Source organism: Ovis canadensis, chromosome 20 (genome assembly GCF_042477335.2).
Source record: "Ovis canadensis isolate MfBH-ARS-UI-01 breed Bighorn chromosome 20, ARS-UI_OviCan_v2, whole genome shotgun sequence".
In the NCBI taxonomy this organism is placed as follows: Eukaryota; Metazoa; Chordata; class Mammalia; order Artiodactyla; family Bovidae; genus Ovis; species Ovis canadensis.
The window spans coordinates 28476501-28489793 of NC_091264.1; the positions used below are offsets into that span (position 1 = coordinate 28476501).

General features: G+C 44.9%; 1 protein-coding gene across 3 annotated transcripts in view; it reads right to left on the bottom strand.

Moving 5' to 3' along the window:
• The window catches only part of KIF6 (kinesin family member 6), a 428493-nt gene that overhangs the window by 186453 nt on the left and 228747 nt on the right, over positions 1-13293 (bottom strand). For all 3 annotated transcript variants that reach the window (XM_069562627.1, XM_069562629.1, XM_069562628.1), the window contains exons 11-13: positions 10128-10233; positions 9127-9265; positions 3457-3672 (exon numbers count right to left, since the gene is read on the bottom strand). In XM_069562627.1, coding sequence (XP_069418728.1) covers positions 3457-3672; positions 9127-9265; positions 10128-10233 — 461 coding nt within the window. The remainder of the gene's footprint in view (positions 1-3456; positions 3673-9126; positions 9266-10127; positions 10234-13293) is intronic.

Here is a 13293-nt window from a genome sequence, read left to right on the forward strand (position 1 = left end):
GTCCAGGATTTTAAATATCACAACAAACTACCCCATTACCTGTTGCTTTGCGGCATCTGATTCATCCAAGCAGTTTTCATCCTAACTGTAGTTTTGCCAAAAAATAAAACCATTAATCTCTCCTTCAAATGGTTAGATCATTATCAACCCATTTGGGAGCCTAGTCCTATTTAAAGTCATTGTGAGAACTATATCCGACAGTTAAAACAACTCGAAAACCCTTTCCACTCAAAGGCTTTTCTCCAAAACTGCTTTACCTCCTTCGTACTTGGACTTTGCAAACAATTTCCATTATTTTTTCAGTGATTTTATATTCAAGTGAACTTAATTCATCCTCCAAACCAAACTACAGTCTGTCTTGATAGCAATATCAAGGGATAAAAGAGTTACTGAAAAAAAAAAAACTGGCTATAATTATGAGTTGGGAGAGAGATTATGGGATGCTGTGGGGAAGAAGAATTATGAGAATGGAGATGGTATGGGCAAGGAAAAAATAGAAACAGAGAAGGTCTGGCAGATGGCGAGGGGTAGGGTGGTGCTCCTGGAGGCCATTAGAGCACAGGCACAACGGTGTGTGTCTTCAGAAAAGGCCAAGGAACAGAGCTCCTTCCATCAGGAGCAAGTGATCCTAACTCAGGAACTGATGGGGACCTTTCATTTCATGGCCAGTACCATGTTCCTGCAGCCAACAATGCCAGCTGTTGCCAGGCCAGGGAAGGCACTGCTCTCCACCTCTGTGAAGAGCCTCACCAGCCACCCAGAGACCTGGGGACCAATCATCACACTTACCCCCCATAACCACCCTTACACCAATAAGCCCTGCTCCTCCTGGAATGTTTCTCATATGCCACCTCTTTCATCCTCCCCATCCTCTGGCTGGGACTCCTGGACTACAACAGCCTCCTAAAGGGTCGTCTGGTCCTGTGTCCTCCGCTGCCCGTCTGTCTGCCCAGCATGCTGCTGAATCTGTCCTCCCAGCCTCTCACTCCCCAGAGCCCACCACTCCTGGCCTTTCCACTTCATAAAATGCTCCTTTCCACCACAGAAGCAGTGGAAGCCGTTCAAGTGATTCCTTCTGCTTGCAGAGTTCCTCCCAGCCACACCCCACCCTCATGCCCACTTTGGATCTTCCTGGTCTTAACTCGCGGGAGAGTCTCCCTGCTGTGTGCTCTCTCAGTCATACAGAGTGTACTTTGAAATTAACTGTTCAAGACTCTCTTCTCTGTCAGCCTGTAAGTGCTCTGAGGTCAGGGGCTGCTGGGCCATGCATGTCCTTGTCTGTAATACGGGGCGGGGGGGGGGGGGTAAACAACAATTTAACAGAATAAGCATTAGATGAGTTCACTCAGGTAGCGAACTTAACTATAGTATCCGATGCATGTAAGGACTATGTAAGCTTTGTATCTGAGTCATTCAGTGGTGTCCAACTCTGCGACCCCATGAACTGTAGCCCACCAGGCTCCTCTGTCTATGGAGTTCTCCAGGCAAGAATACTGGAATGGGTTGCCATTCCCTTCCCCAGGGGATCTTCCTAACCCAGGGACTGAACATGGGTCTCCTGCATCGCAGGCAGATTCTTTACCCTCTGAGCCATCAGGAAAGCCCACGTAAGCTTTAGCCATATGACAATAATGGACACAGTAACTAGAACAAAGCATGTACTCAACAAACATGTGTTGAATAAAGAAATGAAAAAACTGACGGCGGAACTAATGAATTCACCAGTCCAGAGGGCCTCCTTTTTTCCAGCTAGCTGTACCCATAAGACAGTGCAGAAACGCCACATGGAGAACGATCACAGAGAAAGACTGCTTGTTCCTGCCTACTGACACCACGATCAACGGTAAAAAACAGCATCTTCGTTTCCTGAGATTTGAACTTATTCTACTCTGTTGCTAAAGAAATAGTCACAGCAAGGCGATCTGGAATGAATGAAGAGATAAAGGCATATAACATCACCAAATACACTTCCAGGCTTCTCGGTCTTGTCTCTGTTAACTACAAAGTGTGCTCTTTAATGAGCACCATACTCTTTAATTATTTCCAAGCTAGATGCGGAAGAAAACCACGCATGTCCGGTTGTTCATCCCAACAAACGTTTACACAGAAAATTTCAACCTAAGTTGCAAAAGGGAAGCGCTTTATCCCTTTGTTCTAGAACATTCCATACTTCAGACTCCTCAATGTCTTCACAAAAAAGGCAGTGGTCAACTACACACATGGTCTGCCAGTCTAATAGAAAGAGAAACGTATAAAACCAGCCTGGACTTCAGCATGGTTCGGTGGCTGCCGTAGTGACAGTGCGCGCATGCTCCGTCGCTTCAGTTGAGTCCGACTCTTTGCGACCCTAGGGACTGTAGCCTGCTCGGCTCCTCTGTCCATGGGGATTCTTCAAGCAAGAACGCTGGAATGGTTGCCACTTCCTCCTCCAGGGGACCTTTCTCTCCCAGGAATAGAACCCGCATCTCTTGCGTCTCCTGCATTGGCAAGAGGGTTCTTTACCACTACCGCCACCTGGGAAATCCGCTGTAATGGCGGTACCAACACACTTAGCAAAAACTACACCCGGGGAAGGTGCCTCGGAGTTAGCCCAACCCTGACAAATCCTATCATCTGACAGAACTGCGTGTTTATTGTCCTTTAAGGCAGACTGTGATCATATCCTAAAATAAGTTTGCTGCAGAGAGCTCTTTTGGATTTTTAAATAAACACGGTTTCATCACATTGGTGGTGATTCTTCTTTCCCTTCCGTACTGGAGAGAGTCTTCTGCTCTTTTCTCTACAGTCGGCTTTTCTGCGGCTGCCCTGAACCCTCTAGTTCAGCCTCTGGGACAGTCCGCACCTTCTGTTTTCAGTTTAGTCATCAGTTTTAGAAACTGGCATTTAAGAGATTTGGTCTTTATAAAAGTGAATTCTGACAGATAAGTTGTTAAAGCCTTCATCCTTGCACATTTAAAACTAAAGGATGCTACACTGAAATCCATTATGGAGAATGAAAACTTTTTTTTTTTTTCTTTTCCAGAATGGAAATAATGGCGACAGTGCTAAAAAATCCACATGCCAATGCAAGAGATGCAGATTCAATCTCTGGGTTAAGAAGATGCCCTGGAGGAGGAAATGGCAACCCATTTCCGTACTTTTGCCTGGAAAATTCCATGGACAGAGGAGGCTGGCGGGCTACAGTCCATGGGGTTGCAAAGAGCCGGACAGGACTGAACAACTGAGCACATACTTTACTTGGGGTTTCCTGTTATTGCTGCTGCAGCTGCTTCTACTACAACTTCAAGACTTCAAGAAATGTTGCTAACATTAAAAACGGTAATATTTATGATGATTAGTATAATATTAAAGATTATAATCATTTACATGTTTGTTTTTTATATGGAGGTATAATTTGACAGCCTCTATTTTTGATTTATATTTATAGAGTTTGTGTGTATAAAAAGTATAACTGACCTGTTTTTCTGTGGAGCAAACTGGATCTGTATGGAGAGGTGCTGGAGTCCTGGGCCTGAGTGGGAGCTGAGAGTGGCAATGTCTTCGGACCGTCCGGGTTCCCAGGTGGGAAGGGGGAGCTCTGGCCGTGCCTCAGTTCACCTCTGTCCATGCTGGAGAGGTGGAGAGCATCCTGAGCTTTCTTCTTCTCCTTCTTTAACATATTTACCAAAATATCTAAAACTTGAGTTAAGGATTTAGTCACTCATGACGGATTAGAATGATCAAAACACTTATTTTCAAGTGAGATTGATAGTTTCAACACTTGCTATGGTCATGTTACAAAGACAGATGAAAGAAAGACCTCACCTTTCTGAGGTCCTTGATAAAGTGATGGACAGTGTAGGAGGCTGCTGGCCTTTCAGTAGGGCACCATTAAAATTACATGAAAAATGAGCAAGCCAAAAGGTCTTTAATACCTTTGAGTTCAAACTAATTTGGGCTTAAAGCTTCCATGAAAGCATTTGTAAAAATGAAAACGAACCCTGGGTAGTGGTTGACAATGGAGCTGTCTCCGTGAACAAGACTTGAATGCAAGAAGCAGCTCTGGAATCAGTAGGACAAGGAGCAGGGAGAAGGCAGAGCCTGCCCAGCAGGCAGCTCAGCAGAGTCAGCTCTGGTGCCAGACCACCTCCACGTCCAACTCATGCTCATTCCACGTACCTTCGAACGGGGCTTTAAGTCACCTTTTTTAACAGTCTCTAATTTTTGGTCTGAATGGGGAAACAGTGGAAACAGTGTCAGACTTTACTTTGGGGGGCTCCAAAATCACTGCAGATGGTGACTGTAGCCATGAAATTGAAAGACACTTACTCCTTGAAAGGAAAGCTATGATCAACCTAGACAGCATATTCAAAAGCAGAGACATTACTTTGCCGACTAAGGTCCGTCTAGTCAAGGCTATGGTTTTTCCTGTGGTCATGTATGGATGTGAGAGTTGGACTGTGAAGAAGGCTGAGCGCTGAAGAATTGATGCTTTTGAACTGTGGTGTTGGAGAAGACTCTTGAGAGTCCCTTGGACTGCAAGGAGATCCAACCAGTCCATTCTGAAGGAGATCAGCCCTGGGTGTTCTTTGGAAGGAATGATGCTGAAGCTGAAACTCCAGCACTTTGGCCACCTCATGCGAAGGGCTGACTCATTGGAAAAGACTCTGATGCTGGGAGGGATTGAGGGCAGGAGGAGAAGGGGACGACAGACAATGAGATGGCTGGATGGCATCACCGACTCGATGGACGTGAATCTGAGTGAACTCTGGGAGTTGGTGATGGACAGGGAGGCCTGGCGTGCTGCGATTCATGGGGTCGTAAAGAGTCGGACACGACTGAGCGACTGAACTGAACTGAACTGAACTGAATTTCACTAAAAGAGGTGAATTATTAGTAAAGATGTGTATGCTAAGCAACTTCAGTCATGTCTAACTCTTTGCAACCCCACGGACTATAGCCTGACGGGCTCCTCTGTCCATGGGATTCTCCAGGCAAGGATACCAGAGTGGGTTGCCATGCCCTCCTCCAGGGGATCTTCCTGACCCAGGGATCGAACCTGCATCTCTTATGTCTCCTGCATTGGGGGGACAAGTTTTTACCACTGGCAGCACCTGGGAAGCCCCATTAACAAAGATATATCATTTTAAATTAGAACTTTTGTGGGCCATATGGATCTGATAGGAGCACTGATGATGAGTGATAAAGTCATTCCATTCTACCCTCCTTCACTGTTCTTTCGAGTTGTAGAGACCTCTAGGGGGTTCTGCCATCATGAAGAGAAAAGATAACACTCCCTTTGGAGAATCTCATAACTCTCCCTGCATGTGCACTGAGATGAATCCAAGACCTCACCAGCCCTGAAGATGCCTTCATTCAAACAGGAGTCTGCGGAAACTCGAAGATGGTGTAGGAGAAGACGGCTACACAGAAGCAGGGGAGGCATCCAGGCACATTCATTCTTGGGCAGGGGACATGCAGAGCACTCAACCTTCATTTCCTCTTCAGCTTTGACCTCAGCTTTTTGTGATTTCTGGAAGCATGGTTTTTCTCTTACAAGCCCTGACACAGCCTCCGTTCTTCACCTCAAGCAATCTTGTATTTACCAAAGGTTTTCACAACTTTGGCGGTGTCTAGGCATTCCCCATTCCTCTGTGTGGGAGTGATTCGCAAGACCGTCATGCACTTTCACCGTTTCCTGCTTGGCCATGGCCCGTGTCCTTCCTTCACTCAGTCAGCGACACTCCTTGGAGCTTGCACTGGGTGTCAGGCAATGCTGTGTTCTAGGCACAGAGATAGAAAGATGCAGGGGCAGACTGGCTTTTTGCTCTCATGAAGCAGATGTCTACTGGAGAAAGCTGGATCTCTCTCACACACACAGACACACACATACACACACATTACAGGGCAGAAGTGCCAGATTGCTTAGTTTTTTAAAAAGGTCAAGAGTGACTGAGTGGCTGCTTTCTACTGGGTGCCCAAGAAAGGTTCAGGCCTCAAGAAAGGCTTTTTAGCAAATGACATTTAAGCTGAGATTTGAATGCCAAGAAGAACCAGACATAGGGAGGGTGTCTAAGCAGAGGAAGTGGCGAGTGCTGAAACCCGAAGGAGAAACGGGCTGGGCAGTGGTTCACAACAGAGGCTATTTCACCACCCACGGGACACTTGGCCACGTCTGGAGATATTTCGGGTTGTTTTTCGGCTTTCCTTCTGCAGGGGGGTTGGGGATGCTCCTGGTGGCCAGTGGGTAGAGGACTGCTCAGGATAGCTCCACCAGTGGCACTGCTGAGGTTAAGAAGCCGGGTGTTATAGGTCAGGGCAGAAAGGCGCTGTGCCCACAGCCTAACGTGCACGGTGCAGGGCAGAAGACACGAAGCAGGGGCTGGGTGGGTGCAAGATCACATGGGGCTTCTTCATCTGGAGGAAGGAGCGTGATTGCTACTCTAAGTGTAACGGGAACCTGCTGGAAGGATTGAACCAGAGAAATGCGGTGTTCTGATGGACGTTCACAAAGACCACAACAGACTCATCTTCTCGCTGCCTCCCTTCTCTCCGGTTCCCTTTGTCTGGCCCTGCTTCCAGCTCTCATTTCATTCGCGCCTCTGTTCCTGCCAAGTGCAGCCCTGGGGACCAAGTGTCACCCTGTTAAGTGTTTTGTGAAGAGATGTCTGAACTTTATGCAAACTGATAATGCCACTGAAATGACACCGTTTTCACTCTCTTTCCACAAAGAGCATTCTAGGCCACACACTGTCTTTCTGCTTGCAGGACAATCTTCTGCTGAGCTCTAGTAGGATCACTTCTCCTCCTATTTTAAGCCGTATCTTTCTCACTCCTCCTGTCAGTATCCTGGCCTTCTTGGTTCTACCCAAAAAAGATAATGCAAATTGTCTCCAACCTGACTGTGAGACACTATGAAACATCAGGAGCCTTTCTTGGTCATTAGCCCTTGATAAATGTCAGCTTTGTGATGAGTATGTCTTAGCTGCTCTCCCTCCTTCTTCTGAGTCTGCCCATTGTCTGTGGGGTCACACCCTCCATGGTACAGCACTCTACAGAGCCCAGAGCTCAAGCCAGGCGGCATCTTACCAGCTCTGCTCAGCTCTGAGATGCTGGCGAGAGGCAGTGTTGTCAGAGATGATGGACGACGAGCTAGGGCATCCATCTGGGTGTGAACTTCCAAGTTCAGTACTCTTTTCACCATGCCTCCTACACATTCTCCTTGCAAATATGAGTCTCAGAAGCCGAGGACCCTGCTGGAGCTGTTCACGGTCGGGAGAGAGCCTAGCACAGCCCTGCATGGACAGCAGTACCTGGACTTACCAGCGAAGAAATGATGTATGTCTCTCTCTCACTCCCTTTGTAAAATAAACATATATGAACAAGCCTAGACTGTTCCCTCTCTGTCATATCTCATTTCATCCCTCCCATATGCACAGACATTCATAAGCCCAGAAGGGGATTAAGGAGTTGGTAGGAGTATTTAGGGGAGATGATCCTGAACTAGGATCAAGGCCAGGAAAAGAAGCAGAGCTCAGACTGGGGCTGGGGCCAGGACTGAGGCCTCGGCTGGGACCATCTCTGGGGATGGATAGGGCAGGAGGACTGAGGCCTCGGCTGGGACCATCTCTGGGGATGGATGGGGCAGGAGAGAGGAAAAGGAACGCGAGGGCAACGACACTGCGGCAGCACTCGGAGACGAGGGCTTGCGTGGGAGTTCAACTCACAGTCAGATCTACTGTTACTGGCCTGATAATAAAGCGGCTCGAGCCCACTTGAATCAGACACACGGGGTCTGCTAACACTCAACTAAAATTAGAGGCTGAAGTTAATCAGGCAGAGTGCCTACCTCCTATTTGGTTTGGTTTTACCTCTTTATTACTGGATTTCCTTCATGTAAGCTATTTTTTATGAATTTTGCACAATAGCTAAAGCTAAAATACCTTTTAGCAATTTTTGAGAAGTGAACAAAAATACTTGTTCATAAAGAACGGACCGAAATCATTTCTTATGCATGTTTAAAGCCTGCAAATGTAATGAAAATGCCAAATCTTTTGCAAGAAGCTTGGAAGATAAAATAAGAAACAACACTGAAGAAATACTGGGGATACCTGAGGTCTAACCATCCATTAGGGGCTCTCTATTGATGGACAGGGAGGCCTGGCGTGCTGCAATTCATGGCGTTGCAAAGAGTCGGACACAACTGAACGACTGAACTGAACTAAACTGAGAGGTAACCACCTCATCTGTGGGCTTTCCAGGTGGCGCTAGTGGTAAAGAACCCCGATGCCAATTCAGGAGATGTAAGAGACACAGGTTTGATCCTTGGGTCAGGAAGATCCCCTGGAGGGGACAATGGCAACCCACTCCAGTATTCTTGCCTGGAGAATTCCAGGGACAGCGGAGCCTGGCGGGCTATAGTCCATGGGGTCCCAGAGAGTCGACTTAGCATGCACGTCATCTGGAAGAGAGGCAGTTCCCATGTGCTGTTACCATTTTCAGTCCCAAATATACGCTGTTTCCTAGAGACGTAAGAATTCTATCCTTAACACTCATCTACACTCACTTCCAAATTTGGGAACATTTGTAAGTGGAACTCAAAGCAGTAGATCTGGCTTTTAAATAAAAAGTTACATTTAAATCAATCTCTGCTCTTTATAAGCTAAATACCATTTGTCATTTCTCGGCCATCATTCGAGTTTCACCCACACAGAGGCCACAAATTCTGGGCCATGGTGAGGCTGCGGTCAGCCCGGTGTCCGGCCAGCTAGCTAAAGATAACCAGCTAGCTTACTGGGTCAGGACTAAAACAGGAAGAGTACTGTAGAGTAGTCAAAAATATATTAAAATTTTTTTAATGTGGAGAGAAAGAAAACCTATGCTTTTCAATAACCTGAAATGTCTCCCATAATGGTAAGATATCTAGCTAAAAGCAAGGTAATTTTTTTTTTTCTTTTATGGCAACTCTGGTTTTTACCAGTTGCGACAACATGTTTGGTGAAGGGATATTTTACTTCTAAATGGAAAGAAACGACGTGAGCTAGAAGCTGGGTGGGGAGCTGGGTGATGTGGCTAGGGGAAGATAGCTAAGGGTTTCCTGGTCCAAGCCCAGAGAAGAAGAGTCTCTAATCTCTGCAGAAAGGATACTGATTTCATTGTCCCTCTGCTGTAGAATATCACGTAGCTTTTTATACTCTTCCTCTTTCAATGGCTCTTGGCAGTTTTGATCTTTGTTTGCAGAGGGGGCTGTGCTCTGTCTGTGGGTCTTCTCGTCATTCAGCAGTTTCTGTAAGATGAAACAAGAGCTTAGCATCCACACCTCGACTCCCGGTGGCTTTGTGCCTCTGATTCTTCTTGCCTTTACCAATGCCTTGCACACCTTAGGTGTTCTCCTCTGACGCCTCGCCTTGCAACGCAGTTGCCTTTGCGGCACTGCGACTTCCTCCTCCTACCTGGCTTCTTTCCATCCTCCTTCATCATACCCCTCCCCCTTATCTTGTCTTTCCCTCCCTAACATGGGAGAATCCTGCTCAAACACTGTCTTCTCTTGAATGTCTTTTGCTTTCTCTATAACCTCATACTACTAACTCACTTTAAAAAAAAAAAACAGTTGTCATGTATTATAATTATTCTTTACATATCTGTCTCCTCCGTGACTTACTTGTTCAACGTTGCCTTCTCTATGCTTAGTTCAGAACAGACTCACACAAATGTCTATTATCTTAATGAAGTATGCTAAATTACAAGTCAGGCAGACATAGAGGCTAATGATATTCACACTGTGTCATCATGAAAGCGAAACCTAAGACTGAAGCTGCTGGAGAAAAATGAAGGACACAGTTCTTTTGACATAGCTTGAAAATAAGTGGATTTTGAACACGAAACTATTTTGTGTAGAAGGTAGAGAGATTCCTGGCCAAAGCTTTAGAAGTCCAAGGTCTGAGCTTATCCATTGGAAAGTAAGATACAACCTCTGAAGAAATTCAGTGATCATCTGTTTGAACCATCTCAATGGTTCAAAGATCATGCTCTTCTGGAAATGGGAAGCTGGCTCCTCAGCCTTTCAAGAGCAGGTCAACTAGAAAAGCTTTATTGCAGTTTGAACACAGCAGACAATGGCTTCTACTAGTGGAAATGTTTAAATTTACCTTTAAATAATGGAAACAGTGATGAATTTTACGCATATCAGTGCCAACCTCTAGTTTACTCTCTGGATCCTGGTCTTCCAAAAAGGATGTTATTAGTTTTTCCAGCCTAAAAATACATAAGGTATGAGAATCAACTACAAGCTTGAAACTTTAGAAATTCTAGTGGCATTACTTTGTTAGTTAACATTTGAAGTACAGGATATTGTTCTCACTTCCTTATGAAAATACAGTTATCCTATTTGACTATAAACATTAACGAGGAAGAAACAAATTGGCAAAGTGAAATCTGGAAATGATGCAGTTATTTGACTAATTTCCAATGGACTTTCACATACAGATTTCAATTCAAGAATCATTTGATTTCTACAAGATATGCATTCTAGCCAAGCTTTCTGTGCCCCTGTGCCTGGCTGCCACACTGCTAAAGTAATGAAAAAATTTTTATTAGTTTCATTAAAAATTCATGCTGCTCAGTCTGAGCTGGGACATCAGTGGTGCCCCAAACCCTTTGAATCACTCCTGGTTGACATACAGTATTCACAGTGGCTCTTCCAAATCCTTCCACAGCCCCCAGCCCGCCACCCTGCTTTCAATCTCCATCAATGATGCAGCTTCTCACTAGACTGAGAAGTCAAAGTTGTTTCAAGTGGGCTCCTTCAGCTACCTTTACCTCCACCTGCCAGTGTCTCTGTCTCACCTCTCAGTCCTCTTCCTTCGGATTTTGGATAATATCCTTCCTCCTTCACATGGCCAACCTCTCCCCAGACTCTCTCCAGGCTCCTAGCAGGTTTACCTGATTAGTTACCTCCTTAGCACCTCTTCACCAAGATATGCAGATGACACCACCCTTATGGCAGAAAGTGAAGAGGAACTAAAAAGTCTCCTGATGAAAGTCAAAGAGGAGAGTGAAAAAGTTGGCTTAAAGCTCAACATTCAGAAAATGAAGATCATGGCATCCGGTCCCATCACTTCATGGGAAATAGATGGGGAAACAGTGGAAACAGTGTCAGACTTCAATTTTGGGGGTTCCAAAATCATTGCAGATGGTGATTGCAGCCATGAAATTAAAAGATGCTTACTCCTTGGAAGAAAAGTTATGACCAACCTAGATAGTATATTCAAAAGCAGAGACATTACTTTGCCGACTAAGGTCCATCTAGTCAAGGCTATGGTTTTTCCAGTGGTCATGTATGGATGTGAGAGTTGGACTGTGAAGAAGGCTGGGCGCCGAAGAACTGATGCTTTTGAGCTGTGGTGTTGGAGAAGACTCTTGAGAATCCCTTGGACTGCAAGGAGATCCAACCAGTCCATTCTGAGGGAGATCAACCCTGGGATTTCTTTGGAAGGAATGATACTAAAGCTGAAACTCCAGTACATTGGCCACCTGATGTGACCAGTTGACTCATCGGAAAAGACTCTGATGCTGGGAGGGATTGGGGGCAGGAGGAGAAGGGGATGACAGAGGATGAGATGGCTGGATGGCATCACTGACTCGATGGACATGAGTCTGAGTGAACTCCGGGAGTTGGTGATGGACAGGGAGGCCTGGTGTGCTGCGATTCATGGGGTTGCAAAAAGTCGGACACGACTGAGCGACTGAACTGAACTGAACTAGCACCTCTTCATGCTGATCTTTCCCTTCTCCTTACAAGGATTTTCATGTTAGTCCTATTCCAAAACAAATAAAAAATAGAAAACAAACATCTGGAGGGAACATCCAGGCCACCCCAGGAAGTTCAGTTTGCGGCTTATAGCGTCCACACTGCATTCTAGGGTCTGCATGACATCTTCACTCCCCCGTTAGTTTATGAGCATCATGGGGGCAATTCTTGACTCATTCTTCCTTGTGTTCCCTCTCCATGACCCTGTATCTACAGCATCAGTATAGAATCAATAGAATGATTCCTTCTATGTTGAGATAAGACTCTTGATAAGGAAGGTATAAGAATGGCAATCACTATCTGTGATGCTCACTATCATTATATGGCAGCAGTCTATCTTTCTCACATTGTTTTGAAAATATCTGCACACTTTCAGCATCATTTTGAACAGAACACATCTCCTTTCCATTAGTACTACCAGCCTACTCAAATAAGATGTAATAATTTCCTTCAGATAGCAGAGGATGAGATGGTTAGATAGCATCACTGACTCAATGGACATGAATCCGAGCAAACTCTGGGGGACAGTGAAGGACAGGAAGTTCTGGCATGCTGCAGTCCATGGGGTCAACAAAGAGTCGGACACGACTCTGCAGCTGAACGACAACAAGCAGGTTTGAATGTCATTTTTATTTCTTCCTACAGTGTACGACACATGACAGCTATTGCTTCCCAATCTGCACTGTCATTTTTAAGGGGCACCTTTGGGTGGAGGGGTACTTATCTGTACCATTTGCTGATGGACATAATCTTACCTTGTAGCAGGCTTCAAACTGTCAGAGACATAGAGACATTAGTTTCTGATACAAAATGTGTTTATTTTTTATGTGAAATATTATAAAAATAGATATTTATGGAAAGAATTCCAAACAACACAGATGTGAATAAATTAAAAAGTAAACACTCCACTCTTCTCCCTCCCTTGCCACCATTCTTTATCTTTATTGGCTCTCAATACTTTGGGGAATCCACGCTTAGTAGCTGAAATACATTCTTCTAGTTCTTAATGAAGCAGCTACCTATAGCCTTATGTGCATTTGTAGATTTCGTGTGTTTATACAAAAATGAGATCACACTCTGAATAGAGTTCTGTATCATTATTTTTCTTAACAATTTATCAGAAATAATATTCCATGCCAGTACATATATAATAGAACTTTTCATTTTTAATGGCTATATAATATTGTATAGTGTGTGTCCTGAGCCTCTCGTGATAGACACTGAAGAAACATATTCATAATTGCTACTTTCTTCTGTCACTCATGAGGAGGCCTGAATGCATAACTGCCAATGAATGAAGTTTCAAAAAATAGTAATGCATATCCATTTGTATTGACCCTGAATACTTGGCAAAATTCTGGAACTTTGAAAATTATCATTAGTTCTATAATTTACCACAATAGCAAATAGAATTTACTATCCTCTGGAGTAGAAGTGTTTTTTGGTTCTCAGTGTCCCTAAAATTTCAGACAGCCAATATTAGACTATGGCGCCCCACTCCAGTA